Source organism: Octopus sinensis, linkage group LG23 (genome assembly GCF_006345805.1).
Source record: "Octopus sinensis linkage group LG23, ASM634580v1, whole genome shotgun sequence".
Taxonomy (NCBI): domain Eukaryota; kingdom Metazoa; phylum Mollusca; class Cephalopoda; order Octopoda; family Octopodidae; genus Octopus; species Octopus sinensis.
In genome coordinates, this window is record NC_043019.1 from 30,623,694 (window position 1) to 30,641,342 (window position 17,649).

The 17,649-nt window shown below is 37.6% G+C and overlaps 1 protein-coding gene and 1 pseudogene across 1 annotated transcript in view; one reads left to right on the top strand and one right to left on the bottom strand.

Annotated features, from left to right (window-relative positions):
- Nucleotides 1-17,649, bottom strand: part of LOC115223464 — a 332,103-nt gene that overhangs the window by 22,869 nt on the left and 291,585 nt on the right. The window contains exons 39-46 of the mRNA XM_029794052.2: nt 16,390-16,555; nt 13,660-13,770; nt 11,326-11,392; nt 9,742-9,775; nt 8,634-8,760; nt 4,964-5,072; nt 4,091-4,246; nt 1,848-2,010 (exon numbers count right to left, since the gene is read on the bottom strand). Coding sequence (XP_029649912.1) covers nt 1,848-2,010; nt 4,091-4,246; nt 4,964-5,072; nt 8,634-8,760; nt 9,742-9,775; nt 11,326-11,392; nt 13,660-13,770; nt 16,390-16,555 — 933 coding nt within the window. The remainder of the gene's footprint in view (nt 1-1,847; nt 2,011-4,090; nt 4,247-4,963; nt 5,073-8,633; nt 8,761-9,741; nt 9,776-11,325; nt 11,393-13,659; nt 13,771-16,389; nt 16,556-17,649) is intronic.
- On the top strand, nt 12,911-13,087 carry LOC115223733 (annotated as a pseudogene).

Sequence of the window (17,649 nt, forward strand, 5' to 3'; positions counted from 1 at the left end):
GGTATTATCCATATAAATCAAATGGGGTGATTATAATCAAAATAAGCAACAAGGATATCCAAGGTAGTGTAGTACAATCGTTTCATACTACTTCATTTAATTAAAACAATGTAAGTATTACATCAGTTTTAAAATTTAGAGCACTCATCAGACACATATGGAATTCTTTTAAAAATTAAATTGACAAGTTCAATTTTCTGCTTAATTCCATTTGCCAACATTACAAAGAGGGTGGATGTATAGACAGAGAGGTTAATTTCATCAATAAAAACATGGTAGTAGAAGATCTTAACTCATGGGCAAATTTTTTATCACTGTGTTCACTTTGTTATTTAGATTTACCAATGGGAAGGAGGTTTTCTATTAAGTTCAGTGAAGACAATCAAGAATTTTTATATTTATAGATAGAGGAAGGGGCAATTTAAATCCAACCCTTTTATGAGGAATTTAGCTCTCCCCATTGGTAAATCTAAGACAAGGAAATATACATTTGACAATACATACTTGAGTGAAGGTCCCAGCTGTGCATATACATATATATGGAGTGGATTGGATTGCCCATGTTCAGTTTACTGCAGGACAAAGGTTTCAACATATTTGCTCCACCAGCCATGTTCTGATGTGGAGGTCATGGATTTGAGCTTGAGATCATACTGGTTTGCTGAGCCTACTCTACTACACTGGCTTGACATGGCAAAGGGGCCCAGTTTTTATACTCTTGCCCACAAGTAGTTAAGTTGATTACATTGATTGCTATGCTTAACGGGTTCTTTAACAGGTATTTTATCGATCCCAAAAGGATGAAAGGCAAAAACTGACCTTGGCAGAATTTGAACTCAGAATGTAAAGCTGGTCAAAATACTGCAAAGTATTTCACTCAGTGGGCTAATGATTCTGCCAGCTTGCCTTACACACACACACACACACACACACCACACACACACACACACACACACACACATGCACACATGAGCAGTGCTACCAGAACTCAGTTCTGTCGAGGTGGGCAGGTCTTCTCATGAACCACATATTGCCAGTCATCCCCCAAATCATCCTCATTATCATCATCATCATCATCATCGTTTAACGTCCGTTTTCCATGCTGGCATGGGTTGGACGATTCGACCGGAGTCTTGGAAGCCAGGAGGCTGCACCAGGCTCCCATCTGATCTGACAGTGTTTCTACAGCTGGATGCCCTTCCCAATGCCAACCACTCCATGAGTGTAGTGGGTGCTTTTTATGTGCCACTGGCACAGGGGCCAGAGGAAGCTGGCAACGACCACAATCGATTGGTGCTTTTTACATGCCACCGGCACGGATGCCAGTCAAGGCGGTGCTGGCATCAGCCACGTTCGGATGGTGCTTTTTACATGCCAGGTGAAATGGTCATGACTGGAACACCTCTGATCATAGGTCTGCTTGATTAGGACTGGGCTTGTGTTAAAAACCATCATCATCATCTCAACATTTTTTTTAGAGCTTAGCAAATTATAACTCAACCAGAACCATCTGGCTGAAACACTGACCACACAATACACACACACACACACATATATATATATATATATACATATATACGACAGGCTTCTTTCAGTTTCCATCTACCAATCCACTCACAAGGCATTGGTCGGCCCGGGGCTATAGCAGAAGACACTTGCCCAAGATGCTATGCAGTGGGACTGAACCTGGAACCATGTGGTTGGTTAGCAAGCTACTTACCACACAGCCACTCCTGCGCCTCAACATTTTTTTTAGAGCTTAGCAAATTATAACTCAACCAGAACCATCTGACTGAAACACTGACCACACAACACACACACACACTGTGCAACAAAAGAACACTTACTTTACAACAGACCATTTGTCTTCTGGTAGAATAACCACATCTTCAATTCTTATGTTGTTAGCATAGTGAAGAACTTTAGGCAAATGTCTTTTGGCATAAACATTCATGTGTGGACTTTGACACTTCAGGTCAGATAACAACTCTTCTTCGGAAACTTTATCTTCTGTAAGTAAGAAAAGGAAAAAAATCTCTGAGGTAATTATTCTTTCTTTTTTTGAAATTTTCTTACGTATTTAAAGGACAAATTTATTCAGAGAATAAATCTTGACAAAGAGGTATTAAAATTAGTATCAATTCTTTGGTCCTTTAGCATTCAGTTATTTCTTCAAACGGCTCTGGATGAATCATGCATTATCTTCTAGTTTTGAAATTTCAATAATGTGACTCTCTTTTTCTTGTTTCAGTCATTTGACTGTGGCCATGCTGGAGCACTGCCTTTAGTCGAGCAAATCGACCCCAGGACTTATTCTTTGTAAGCCTAGTACTTATTCTATCAGTCTCTTTTTCCGAACTGCTAAGTTACGGGGACGTAAACACACAGCATCAGTTGTCAAGTGATGTTAGGGGACAAACACAGACACACAAATACACACACACATATATATATATACATACATATATACGATGGGCTTCTTTCAGTTTCCATCAACCAAATCCACTCACAAGGCTTTGGTCAGCCCAAGGCTATAGTAGAAGATACTTGCCCAAGGTGCCACGCAGTGGGACTGAACCCGAAACCATGTGGCTGGTAAGCAAGCTACTTACCACACAGCCACTCCTGTTTATTTTTTAGAATGACATTGTAGGGTAGGTGTGATAGGCCAGATCTGGTTGGTCTGAAAGTAAAACGGGACTGGATGTGGCCAAATTAAATGCTAAAGCAGTGGTTCGTGACCATGTTTTTACCTATGGATCCCGTTTGATTCTGATTTTATTCTGACAGATCCCCATAGCCACTGGATGTTGAAAAACTAGTTTTTATAGATACATGTTCAAAAATTAAAATTTTTTTTTCATGTGTTCATTCATGTAGGTTTGCAATTTCATCCTCTGAGGGAACATGTTTCAGTATCAGGAAACATGTTGAATTATGGTAAAGCATTTGAGAAAGCCAACCAGTGGTTTCTTGTAATATACACACCTAAAGCAAAAAACTGTTTCAGGAACTCCTAAAATACTACCTAGGCCCCACCCTCAATTTACTATTTTGCCCATGTGGATTCCCACCACTAAAAATCTTATATGGACCCCCAGGGGTCAAATGGACCTTGGTTGAGAACCACTGTACTAAAGAATTTAAAGGGTAAAGATCCCCTTTGGTCACGAATGGTCATGGGTTTGCACCTAGAAAGTTCCCCTCTGAGGCAAAAGTCTGGGCAAGGTTGTTTGTGGAAGACCAGCAGTTACCCAGGCATAACAGCCTCTCCTCTCCACATCACCGATGTTGTCCAAGAAACAGGCAAAGACCGATGCAGCTTGGCACCAGTGATGTCACAACTCATTTCTACATGAAATAAAGTGTCTTGCTCAAGAACACAACACACAACGTAGTCCAGAAATCAAACTCACTACCTCACGATTGTAAACCTAACACTTGAACCACTGAGCCATGCTAAACGGTTAAACTTTTCTATAACGCCATCACACTGAAGACTGCCTTTGCTTTTATGATACACCAACTGCTTGTATCACAGTATTCAACTTCAAGTCACTATGACATTTCAGTTGTATGTAAAGTACTTTCTTTTTTGCTAATTACAAACAGCAGATTACGCTGAAGTTAGTTACGTTTTACTAAATCCTTTCAGCTTCTCATTTTCAAAATTAATTAAAACACACAGGTAATGTATTTTGTTAGAACTTGGGTTAAGATAATATAATCCACACATGACTTGTTTTATGATTTTACTTTTTTAAAGAAAGTTCTTTTTACATTGTGCAGGCAGAGCTGTGTAGTAAGAAGTTTGCTTCCCAACCACATGGTTCCGGGTTCAGTCCCACAGCATGGCACCTTGGGCAAGTGTCTTCTACCATAGCTTTGGACCGACCAAAGTCCCGTGAGTGAATTTGCTAAGATGGACACTGAAAGAAACCAGTTGTATAAACATACACACACACATATATATATATGTGTGTGTGTGTGTGTGTGTGTGTATGTATGTGTGTGTACTCTTTGCAACACCTGTCTGTGTTCAGATTGTCCTTGCACAGGAGCCATCCGGCTAAAGATAATCTCAACTTACTTGTTTCATTGGTGAACATCTCTGTTCCGTTATTTTCCTTTTTGTACTTGGCTGAGATCCTCACTAAGGCGCCAATAGACATCACTTGCTTAAGAGCTGCCTCGTTTAGAAAGTCAGAGAGTTCAACAACTCGCTCTAGTGAAATATCCGTCATACCTGGAAATAATGAGAATTAAATAAAAAAAACATGGTAAAGGTTAGCATCCAGGAAATGACAGGCACCCTCAACTATACCCTGTTGTGTGTATGTGTGTACATGTGTGTGTGAGTGTGTGTAAGTGTGTGTGTGTGAGTGTGTAGGAGTGTGTGTGTATGAATCAAATAGGATTTGACTACATCTCCATTTAGAGCATAGTTGAAGCTATCTTTTCGTGGAAGAAGGTTTATGTTCCTATAACCTGTGTTAATTCTGTAATCCTTTAAAATGGAAGATAAGAAAGTTCATTTTCGGCACTTGATGCTTTGGGATCCAGACAAAAATTGCTGCAGCTTGGCTGGGATGTGTTACCCCGCCCTCCATATTCATCAGATATTGCTACATCTGATTTCCACTTATTCATGTCTCTGCAGAATAGTCTTAATGGTAAAAATTTCAATTCCTTGGATGACGTAAAAAGATACCTTGATGAATTCTTTGCCATGAAACCACCTCAATTCTGGGAAGAGGGTATTTTCAAGTTAAAGGAAAGATGGAGACACATTGTGAAACAAAATTATTCATATTTGGTTGATTAAAAATGTCATGGCAAGTATTTATTGGCCTTTTTCTTTCCTTTAAAAATTGGCACAAACTTTCCAGACAACCCAATATTTGCATGATAATAATCAGTTAAGAAATAATTTCAGATGCTTTTGATAATTGGGAAAACTCACCATGATCTGCTACAATGACGATGTCAATACAGTTCTCAAGTCTTTCTTCATATAATTCATCCATCAGTACTCCAATGATACTATCAATTGTTTGTAGAGCCTTAACAACCTGAGAAGTTAAAAATATATATTTTTGGGGTTTATAAATATTTGTTTAGGAATTTGATTTCATAGGAGTGGCTGTGTGGTAAGTAGCTTGCTAACCAACCACATGGTTCCGGGTTCAGTCCCACTGCGTGGCATCTTGGGCAAGTGTCTTCTACTATAGCCTCGGGCCGACCAAAGCCTTGTGAGTGGATTTGGTAGACAGAAACTGAAAGAAGCCTGTCGTATGTATATATATATATGTATGTGTGTGTGTGTCTGTGTTTGTCCCCCTAGCATTGCTTGACAACCGATGCTGGTGTGTTTACGTCCCCGTCACTTAGCGGTTCGGCAAAAAGAGACTGATAGAATAAGTACTGGGCTTACAAAGAATAAGTCCCGGGGTCGATTTGCTCGACTAAAGGCGGTGCTCCAGCATGGCCGCAGTCAAATGACTGAAACAAGTAAAAGTAAAAGTAAAAGTAAAAGTATAGATATATATATATGCAAGAGAGAAAGCTGACAAAAGTTATAATGGAGCAACAAGTGCTACATTCAAAGCCAGATGTGGAGCACATGTTCACTTTCTTATAAACAACACAACATTTTTATTGAGGCACATTTGGGATCTAAATGAGAAAAATGTGCTGGTGGCACGTAAAAAGCACCATCCGAACGTGGCCGATGGCAGCGCTGCCTTGACTAGCTTCTGTGCTGGTGGCACGTAAAAAGCACCAACCGATCGTGGCCGCTGCCAGCCTCCCCTGGCACCTGTGCTGGTGGCACGTAAAAAGCACCCACTACACTCTCGGAGTGGTTGGCGTTAGGAAGGGCATCAAGCTGTAGAAACACTGCCAGATCAGACTGGAGCTTGGTGCAGCCTCCTGGCTTCCCAGACCCCGGTTGAACCGTCCAACCCATGCTAGCACGGAAAACAGATGTTAAACGATGATGATGATATAAAGTGGGCAATGAAAGCTAGAATAACCAATTGCATTAATGATCCCAAGACATATTCCTGTCTATTGCTGAAAAGCATAGCATAATCACAGAACAAATATCTTACTTGACAGGAGAAATATGGTGATATTCATTTTTAAAAACAGTTCTCAAATGCATACATTGTAAACATCTGATGGTGTAATAACAACAAGAAATACATCATAAATATACAATGTTATAACCAATGGAATAAGGGATAAGACATTGCTCTGAGATGAAAACCTAAGAACCAACAAACTGTCTTCTGAAAATAAGAGTTTAACAACATTCCATCAGAAGGATATATTTAGCAACATATGATAAAACACAGACACAGTCAAGCCTGGCTTCAACGGAATAATTTAGAGAAACTAGATACAGCTCAAACTGAAAAACAGCATGACACCAAAGTAATAATATTTAGTGACATGAGAAAGACTTGTCACAAAGTCCAAGTTGACACCAACAGAATAATAATTCAGACAAATTAGAAACAATAATGAAATCAACCGGTGAAAGCGAAATGACAAATGAAAATGATTAACAATTTAACGAAACCGGATCTAACAATGAAATCTATCAGTAAAAACAAAGTGACCAACAAATTAACAAAGGAAAGCAACCTGACATTAAACAATGAGATAGCACTCTAGCAGAATATTATCTAATGACTAACGAAGGAAAATGATAGCCATATGCAAAAATGAATCTGCTTGATTATATGAAATATTCAAATACAATCTCTTGAACTGTCACCAAACGAACTGAAGTCATGACAAAATTAATTTACTTCAAATAAGCAATGTATCTTTTTAATCTTTTATCTTTTACTTGTTGCTGTCAGTAGACTATGGCCATGCTGGAGCATTGCTTTGAAGGGTTGTAGTGAAATGAATGCTTTGTGTTTTTTCCTTATGAAGGTCAATCTTTCATTAAGCTTTAAACTGTAGAAGTTATTTATATTTCTTGTTTCCACATCAAAAGCACCTGTGCTGGTGCCACATGAAAGCAACTGTGTTAGTGCCACATGAGAGCACCTGTGCTGGTGCCACATGAAAGCACTCAACCTGATTCTACATGAGAGCACCCATGTAGGTTCCACATAAAAGCAGCTGTGTTAGTGCCACATGAAAGCATCCATGCAGGTGCCACATGAAAGCACTCAATCTGATTCCTCATGAAAGCACCCATGTTGATGCCACATGAAAACAGCTCTGTTAGTGCCATATGAAAGCACCTATGCTGGTGCCACATGAAAGCACTCAACCTGATTCCACATGAGAGCACCCATGCTGGTGCCACATGAAAGCACTCAACCTGATTCCACATGAGAGCACCCATGCTGGTGCCACATGAAGGCAGCTGTGTTAGTACCACATGAAAGCACCAGTGCTGGTGTCACATAAAGGTGCCTGTACTGGTGCCACATGAAAGCACCTGTTCTGGTGCCATGTAAAAAGAATCCAGTACACTCTGCAAAGTGGTTGCTATTAAGGAAGAGTATCCAGCCATAGAAACCTTTTCAAAACAGACGACTGGAGCCTGGTACAGCTCTCTGGCTTGTCAGCTCCTGTCAAGCCATCCAACTCATACCAGCATGGAAAATAGATGTATGATGAAGATGATGATGATGATGATGTAATCAACAGAGCCTAAATTTACAAAGAAAAATCTGACTGCATACAGGGACTCTTAAGGCAGACAACTGACCTGCTAAAAATACCAACCAAATTCCTCTCAAACCACATTGTATTTATTTATCAAAAAATGGAAAATACTCAGAAACCCGGGACTGTCTGAATCACATCAGGTTGACGATGGGAAGGATGGCTTCCCTTTGCAAATACTGATAGGGCACAGAAAGTGTGTCAATAGCCAGTTGGAGGAGGTGACCTCCTGGGGCTACAAGCTACAGTAGCATCCACCCTTAAGGGTTAGCCACATTTAAGTGGCAAATATACTTCACATTGTCGTGCAGCTACTGTTTATACCTCGTTCAGCAATTTATTATTGTAAATAAAGATATGAGTGGCTGTGTAGTAAGTAGCTTGTTTACCTGCCACATGGTTCTGGGTTCAGTCCTACTGCGTGGCACCTTGGGCAAGTGTCATCTACTATAGCCTCGGACTGACCAAAGCCTTGTGAGTGGATTTGGTAGACGGAAACTGAAAGAAGCCCGTCGTATATATGTATATAATATGTATGTGTGTGTGTTTGTGTGTCTGTGTTTGTCTCCCTAGCATTGCTTGACAACCGATGCTGGTGTGTTTATGTCCCCATCACTTAGCAGTTCGGCAAAAGAGACCGATAGAATAAGTACTGGGCTTACAAAGAATAAGTCCTGGGGTCGATTTGCTCGATTAAAGGCGGTGCTCCAGCATGGCCGCAGTCAAATGACTGAAACAAGTTAAAGAGTAAAAGAGTAAAAGAGTAACTGGTCAAAATTGTCTTTGTTATACAAAACATAAAGTATAATCGTAAACTAAAATGCTTTTCTCCAGAGTTTGGCTCAAACACAAAATTTGAAAATTCACGATGGAAATATGACAAAAAAAAAAAAAATTAATGAAAAAAAAAATCTCTTAAAAAACCTGTTTCAACAAACCTTTGCTGAATTAGGTCCACGTCTATGACCTGATTCATCTGGTTGTTCAAAATAAAGGGCAACAAATCTCACTCCATTTTTAATCCATGCAACAGCTTTATCCATATTATCTTCAAAAGATTTCACCCTGGAAACAGAAACAAGAAGTTTTCATTGAATTTTGGTTGAATTTCTGAAACGAGTAAATATCAGTATTATGTACATTATTTACATTATTTACATTATTTACATTTGACGGATATTTGTCCTCATCTTGTTTCTTGTTAACACAACATTTCAGCTGATGTACCCTCCAGCCTTCATCAGGTGTCTTGGGGAAATTTCGAACCTGGGTTCTCATTTCTAAGGTATTTTTCGATGTTATTATTGTTATTATTATTTTTATTATTATTATTATTATTATTATTATTATTATTATTATTATTATTATTATTATTATTCAGGTCACTGCCTGGAATCGAACTCGGGATCTTGGGGTTAATAGCCCGTGCTCTTAACCACTATCCCATATACCCGTGTGTGTTGTGGTTAAGAGCACGGGCTACTAACCCTAACATTTCAAGTTCAATTCCAGGCAGTGACCTGAATAATAATAATAATAATAATAATAATAATAATAATAATAATAATAATAATAATAATAATAATAATAATAATATCGAAAAATATGTTAGGAATGAGAACCCAGGTTCGAAATTTCCCCAAGACATCTGAAGAAGGTTGGAGAGTATATCAGCCGAAACATTGTGTTAACAACAAACAAGATGAAGACAAATATCTGTCAAATGTAAATAATGTAAATAATGTACATAATTCCCCAGCTCTTAAATATAGAACTGTATCAGTATTATGGCATGATGTCTTATCCTTCTGGGTGTTAATAAAACAAGGAAAACAAGGGAAACTATGATGTTTGTTTCCATGTAACATAGATGCAAGAGTGGCTGTATGGTAAGAAATAGGGGCTTGTAATGCTGCTAAAATGACCCAGGACAATAACATGATTCATAATGAAAACATCAGGATTCTAAGGGATAGCATAGGATTCATAGGGGTAACAAATACATAGGACAAAAATGCAACAAACATACAAAAAAAAAGTACTCACGGAGTATATTTCTCATAATTATCTGGGTGATATTCTGCAAGAAAATAAAGGTGAAAAGTAAGTAGTATGTGTTTAACCCTTTCGTTACTGTATTCATTTTCAGGTGCTCTGTGTTCCTTTCAATTACTTTAAATATAACAAAGAATTTAGTAAAATAACTTAGTTATCATTCAGCTAGTGTTAGGAACATAAATTGTGACTAAGGTTTGGTGGAAGATTTTAATTCAAAACTTTTGGAAACAAGACATTTGTACTCAGAGCCAGGTTAGTAATGAAAGAGTTAAGTTTATATGAGGTGTGTGTGTGTGTGTGCGTGTGGCGGGGGAGGGCTGAAATGTTACTGGTTTTGGGCAAAAGAAAATACAGGAGGATCAGTTATTTATGATTTTATTCAACATATTCCCCTCTCAGATTCACACACTTCTAGCAGCAGACCTTCAGTTTTTCTAAGTCCTGTAAAGGAACTTGGAATGTTGAGCCTCCAACCAGGCCTTTCTCAATACCCTTAAAGCCAGGAACTTTTCAGACCCACTTCATACACCCCCCCCCCACACAATCACACATAGAAACACACATGCACACACACACACACACACACCACACACACACACTACAGGTGCTGAAAAGTTCGTCAGTTAATTATGATTTTATTAAACATATTCCTCTCTCAGATTCACGCACTTATTGCAGTGGCCTTTTAGTTTTTCTAGGCCCTGTAAAAGAACTCAAAAGATTGGGCCTCCAGTCAGGTCTTTCATGATACCCTTAAAGCCAGGAACTTTTGAGCACCCCCTCGTATGTATGTATATATATCAATCTATTTTTATATATATATAAATATATGCATAGAAGCATGGCTGTGTGGCAAGAAGAATGTGACAAGGCTGGCCCTTTGAAATACAGGTACAACAGAAACAGGAAGAAAGAGTGAGAAAAAGTTGTGGTGAAAGAGTACAGCAGGGTTCACCACCACCCCCTGCCAGAGCTTTGTGGAGCTCTAGATGCTTTCACTCAATAAACACCCACAATGCCCAGTCTGGTAATCGAAACCGTGATCCTATGACTGCAAGTCCACTGCCCTAACCACTGGGCAATTGCACTTCCACACACATACGCACATCCACATATACACACATAAATATACATACATACATACATACATACATACATACATACATACATACATACATATATATTTATATATATAATATATATATATATATATATATATATATATATATATGTATAAGGATGAAAAGGAACACATGAGTTGATATATATGTAAAAAACAAGTCAGGATAGAAAATGCTAAAATAATTTTATAAAGAACATTTCAGTACCGGTTTCGGTCATTGAGACCTTTTCAACTGTAACAATTAAATAATTAAATTTAGAAAAATTAAAAGAAAAATTTTTTTAAAAGAATATTTGTACAGTGTTCAAATATAAGTGGCATTCTCCTTGTTTCTGCCTTTCTCTGTCTCTCTTGTTTACTCTTGTGGGGTTCGAGGTCATATATTATATATTCATATTGTTTTTGTGCATGCATGTATGTATGTATGAATGAATGAATAAGGAACTTACTCAGTACAGTACTTCCAGGATAGAGAGCTGCTGTTTTTATTCCATTGTCTGAAAATCGTTTCCAAATCTACAGAATAAACAGAGAAATTATTACTGAAGGATCCCTTCCCAAAGGAACAACAAAAACAACAGAACAGAATTAAACAAAACAACACAGTCTAAAATTCATCTTGATTTAGATTTAAAAAGTTTGATACTTATTCTATTGGCCATTTTTGCTGAGCTGCTTAGTTACAAGGACGTGAACAAACCAGCACCAGTTGTCAAGTAATGTGTGTGTTTATGTTTGTGTACTAACACAGATTCAAAGACACACATGTATATGAATGTGCACATACATACATATGTAATTACATATGTGTGTGTGTGTGTGGGAAACTAATTAGTAACTTGAATTTAAACGATGATGATGATGATGATGTATATGAAATGATATATATATATATATATATATTCTGTGCCGGTGGCACATAAAAAGCTCCCACTACACTCTCGGAGTGGTTGGCATTAGGAAGGGCATCCAGCTGTAGAAACTCTGCCAGATCAAGATTGGAGCCTGGTGCAGCCATTTGGTTTGCCAGCCCTCAGTCAAAATCGTCCAACCCATGCTAGCATGGAAAGTGGACATTAAACGATGATGATGATGATGATGATATATATATATTATATATATATATATATATATATATATATAATACAGAGTACATTTAAATACATAAGAGGCATCCATCATAGGACACCTTGCATTCTAGAAAGAACAGTTACATTCCAAACCAGCATTAGGGATAAAACTTTGAAGGGAATGAAAAATAAAAACATTTACCATCTAACTCCTGGACTTATTTTAGCAAATAAAATAATTTGCTAGGGGAAATCTTCTTCTGCAGGTACACCCTAGATTAAACATATATGTACGAGGCAATCCAGTATATACCCCATGTATTTAAATGTACACTGTATTTATATGAATAATATATAGTCTATTGACTAAATTTTTTATATGCTAGGCCACTGGTAGAAGAAATTTCTAATATTTCTTATTACCCTTGATATTATTAATTATATATATATACATACATATTATATATATATATATATATATATAATATATATATATATATATATATGTATACGTACACACATGCACACATGTATATGTTTTTATGTTCAGTTATAATACACACAATTTTACATTAATCTGATGGGTTACTCTATACTTTTGTAGAGTACAAATTTCTTCTTCTTAAACAAATATATTATGAAGAGTGACTGATGTCCAGTCGACCAGTTGAGCCATCATTGGACTGTAGTCTGATGGTATTTCAACTAACTAGAACTTCGAAGTCACTCTCAATAATATTCTTGTTTAAAAATAACACACACACACACACGCATGATAAGCTTCCACACAGTTTCTGTCTATCAAATCCATTCACAAGGCATTGTTTGATCTAGGTTTATAGTAGAGGACACTTGTCTATAGTGACATGCAATGGGACTGAAACTGGAACCTCGTTGCTACAAGGCAAGCTTCGGAAAACATATAAGCAAAACATATTTTTTGAGTTGTGTCTGGGAAGAGTCATTTTCTTTTTGTGCCTTATAATGTAACACACTCACTGGTAATATCTGATATGGTCCCAAATAGGGACCATCGATATTAAACTGATTTTTAGAATGAGGCGAAGAGTTAGGGGCTTGCTCCGCCTTTGCCATGGGTTGGTCTGGTATAGCAATATTTCCAGGATTCAGCCCATTATTAGAGAGATGGTCAAGACTATTGAAAAGGTTGCAAGGCGCAACAAAAATTTTAGGAAAATATAAATAAGAAATAAGTGGAAATTTTACCAGTGAGAGTGTGTTACATTATAAGGCACAAAAAGAAAATGACTCTCCCCAGACACAACAGAATATGCTTCAACACACAAACTCATATAAAGAATCTTGCAAGCCAAATCCAAAAACGAAATTATTTTTTGAGGTTTAACCCTTTCGTTACTGTATTTATTTTGAGATGCTCTGTGTTCCTTTCAATTACTTTAAATATAACACAGAATTTAGTAAAATAACTTGGTTATCATTAAGCTAGTGTTAGGAACATAAATTGTGACTAAGGTTTGTTGGAAGATTTTAATTTAGAACATATGAAAACAAGATATTTGTACTCAGAACCAGAGCTGGTTTCAGCCGGGTTGGTAACAAAAGGGTTAAAGTGAAAAAAAAATTTTTTAATAAATTTTCTATATTTAACCGAGTTATTTGCAGAATATTTAAATATCTAAGGAAGGTCAAACACCAATTGTTATAAGATATGGAATAAGAATTCTTCCTTACCGGTTCTGCATTCCACCACTTGCTATCAATATTACCTGTCTTGAAAGAGTCGTTATACTTGATATCAAACATGCGGTTGGCAATAATTCCATGAGTTTCTGGATAGAGTCCCTGTTAATTAACAAATGGCAATTAATAAGCTTCTAGAATTATTACGTCTTCTTTTGTTAATATTCTTTTATTCTTTTTATTGTTTTATTCATTTCAGCCATGCGGCTGCGGTCATGCTGGAGCACCATCTTCAAGAAATTTTAATCGAATGTATTGAGCCTAGTACTTATTCTATTGATCTCTTTTGCTGAGCTGCTAGTTGATGGGGATGTAAACATAACAACACCAATTGTCAAGTGGCAGCGTGGGGATGACAAGCACAGACACACACAGGTATGTATACACACACACACATACTGTATATATATATATATATATATATATATATATATGTATGTATGTATATATATATATATATATATATACATATGTATATGTATGTATCTGTGTAGAGATAGATATGTATGTATGGATGTATATATATATATGTTTATACACACACATACATACACACACACACACATATTTATTAACACATGCATACATATTTATATAATGGGCTTCTTTCAGTTTCTGTCTACCAAATCCACTCACAAAGCTTTGTTTGGCCTGAGGCTATGGTAGAGTACACTTGTCCAAGGTGCCATACAGTGTGACTGAACCCGGAACCATGTGGTTGGAAAGCAAGCTTCTTACCACACAGCCACATCTGCACTTTAAAAACAGATAATGGCTGTATTTGCATATTCCAAGAGTTCTCTCTCCTTCTTCAGTGCCTTGTACCTGGATGTGTCTTTGTTATCATTCCCAAGGTTCCTTTTATTTAAGGGTTTGCTTAACCTTTTAGCATTCAAATTACTGTATTAAATGTAATGTTTATTTATTCATGTTGTTTGGAAGTAATCATATACAGGGTGTTCAAAAAGTCTCTCCACAGTGAATTTTATTTTCTCCAAGATGTATTTCAAAACAGGTGTAGAAGAGTCAACTTATGTATTGAAAATGAAGGACGACACTTTCAACACCTCTTATAAAGTTTTTAAAATCTTGTAAAGTCTAATATATTCTTTTGTAGTCTTATACCATCTTATAAATATTTATTTTGCAATAAAATACTTACTGTGGAGAGACTTTTTGAACACCCTTTTTTACCTTGTAGCCTTGAAATTTTAATGATGTGACTGTATATTCATTTGTCTAATATTGTAGGGTAGGTGTGAGAGGCTGGATCTGGCCAGTTTGTGCATAAAATCAGGAAGAATATCTTGCCTGGATAGGGCTGCTTTAAATGCTAAGAGGTTAATGTCTTCAGTCCTCACATTCTGGTTATCTCTATTTTCAGATCTTTATATTTATATGATTAATTACTCCATTGTCATGTCAAAACCTGAATCTTTGGACTCAGTTGTGTTCCAGTATTTTTAAAAAATTTATTTTTTGCCTCTGTGATCTTATGTATCATCATCACAATCATCATCACCTTTTTAATGTCCATTTTCCATGCTTGTATGGGACAGACAGAATTTATTGGGAGGTGTAGGAGTGGCTGTGTGGTAAGTAGCTTGCTTACCAGCCACATGGTTCTGGGTTCAGTCCCACTGCGTGGCACCTTGGGCAAGTGTCTTCTACTATAGCCTCAGGCAGACCAAAGCCTTGTGAGTTGATTTGGTGGATGGAAACTGAAAGAAGCCTGTCGTATATATGTATATATGTATCTCTCTCTCTCTCGCTTGACAACCGATGCTGGTGTGTTCAGCAAAAGAGACTGATACAATAAGTACTAGGCTTACAAAGAATAAGTCCTGGTGTCAATTTGCTCGACTAAAAGGTGGTGCTCCAGCATGGTCACAGTCAAATGACTGAAGCAAGTAAAAGAATAAAAGAGTAGGTTTTCTACAGCTGGATGCTCTTCCTGTCACCAACCCTCACCTGTTTCCAAGTAAGGTGATATTCCCTATGACCAGAAAATGCTTTTATGGAAGACTGGATATAAATGACACTGCTAACATAACAGTGGCACTTGTTTACAGCTATCACATTAAGTCAAGGCGAGGAGACAGTAAAACACACACACATTTTTGGTACCTTACTGTACTGGTGCCTTGCTGTACTCAAGAAGACCTGTACTCTGCTGCAGAAGTGTTATGACTGGTCTCTCTGGTGGCGCAAAGTGCCCATGTGGTGTCATGTAAAAGTGCCTGTGTGATTTCACATAAACGTGCCAATGCAGCACCACATAAAAGTGCCTTGTGCAGTGCCACGAAAAAGTACCCTGCACGCTCTGCAAAGTGGTTGGCATCAGGAAGGGCATCCAGCCATAGAAACCAAGCCAAAACAGACCGGAGTTTGGTGCAGCTCCCTAGCTGGCCAGCTCTGGTCAAACCGTCCAACCCATGCCAGCATGGACAACAACCATTAAACGATGATGACGACGATGATGATGATACATATATGATAGGCTTCTTTCAATTTCTATCTACCAAATCCACTCACAAGGCTTTGATAGGCCTGAAGCTGTGTGTAATAAAAGTCATTTGCCCAAGGTGCCACATGGTAGGACTGAACCCTGAACCATGTGGTTGGTAAGCAAATTTTCCATCACACAACCACACCTTTTCCTATAAGTAATTACATTAATACAAAAAATAGGTCTTGTTTTGTCTCATGAAAAATACTCACAGTGGCCATACTGAAATGATTTGGGAAAGTTTTTGATGGAAACGCTGGTTTCATGTAAGGGCTATGGACTCCACATTCTCTGAGACGACTGATTACAGGTGTAACATGTCTGTTGAGATAACTCACTCGGAATCCATCCAATGAGATGAATATTAAAGTTGGACCACTGTAATAAAGAAAATACATTTTAAATATTTTAAAAATCAACATTTATCTTTTATCTTTTACTTCTTCCAGTCATTGGATAACAGCCTTGCTGGATTACTAGCACTGAAGGGCTGAGTTGAACAAATTGACCCTGAAGGAGGCGAGCTGGCAGAATCATTAGCACACTGGGTGAAATGCTTAGCGGTATTTCATCTGCCGCTACGTTCTGAGTTCAGATTCTGCTGAAGTCCACTTTGCCTTTCATCCTTTCGGGGTCGATTAAATAAGTACCACTTATTCACTGGGGTTGATGTAATCGACTTAATTCCTTTGTGTGTCCTTGTTTGTCTCTTCTATGTTTAGCCCTTTGTGGGCAATAAAGAATTAAATTGACACTAGTATTATTTCAGCAGTCTCTTTTTTACCAAACTTTTAAGTTACAGGGATGCAAACAAACCAAAACCAGCTGTAAAGTGGTGATGGAGTACAAACACACACACACACACAATGGGATTCTTTCAGTTTCTAATTTCTTTATTGCCCACAAGGGGCTAAAGATAGAGGGGACAAACAAGGACAGACAAAGGGATTAAGTCGATTACATCGACCCCAGTGTGTAACTGGTATTTAATTTATCGACCCCGAAAGGATGAAAGGCAAAGTCGACCTCGGTGGAATTTGAACTCAGAACATAATGGCAGATGAAATACCGCTAAGCATTTTACCTGGCATGCTAACATTCCTGCCAGCTCGCCGCCTCTTCTTTCAGTTTCTGCCTATCAAATCCATTTACAAGTATTTGTTTGGCCAAGGAACCATGATAAAAGAAACTTGCCCAAGATGCTATGCAATGGATCTGATGTAACAACTGGTGTGTTTACGTCCAAATAACTTAGTGGTTCGGCAAAAGAGACCGATAGAATAAGTACTAGGCTTACAAAAAATACAAATGACTGAAACAAGTAAAAGTGTAAAAAGTAAAAGTGTATATATATATATATATATATATATATTATTGGTGAATTGAAGAAATGGAGCTGAACGAAGATTGAACAGAAATCATTTTATTTCATTCTACACGTGTTTCGAAAGGCACAATTTACCAAAATCCGA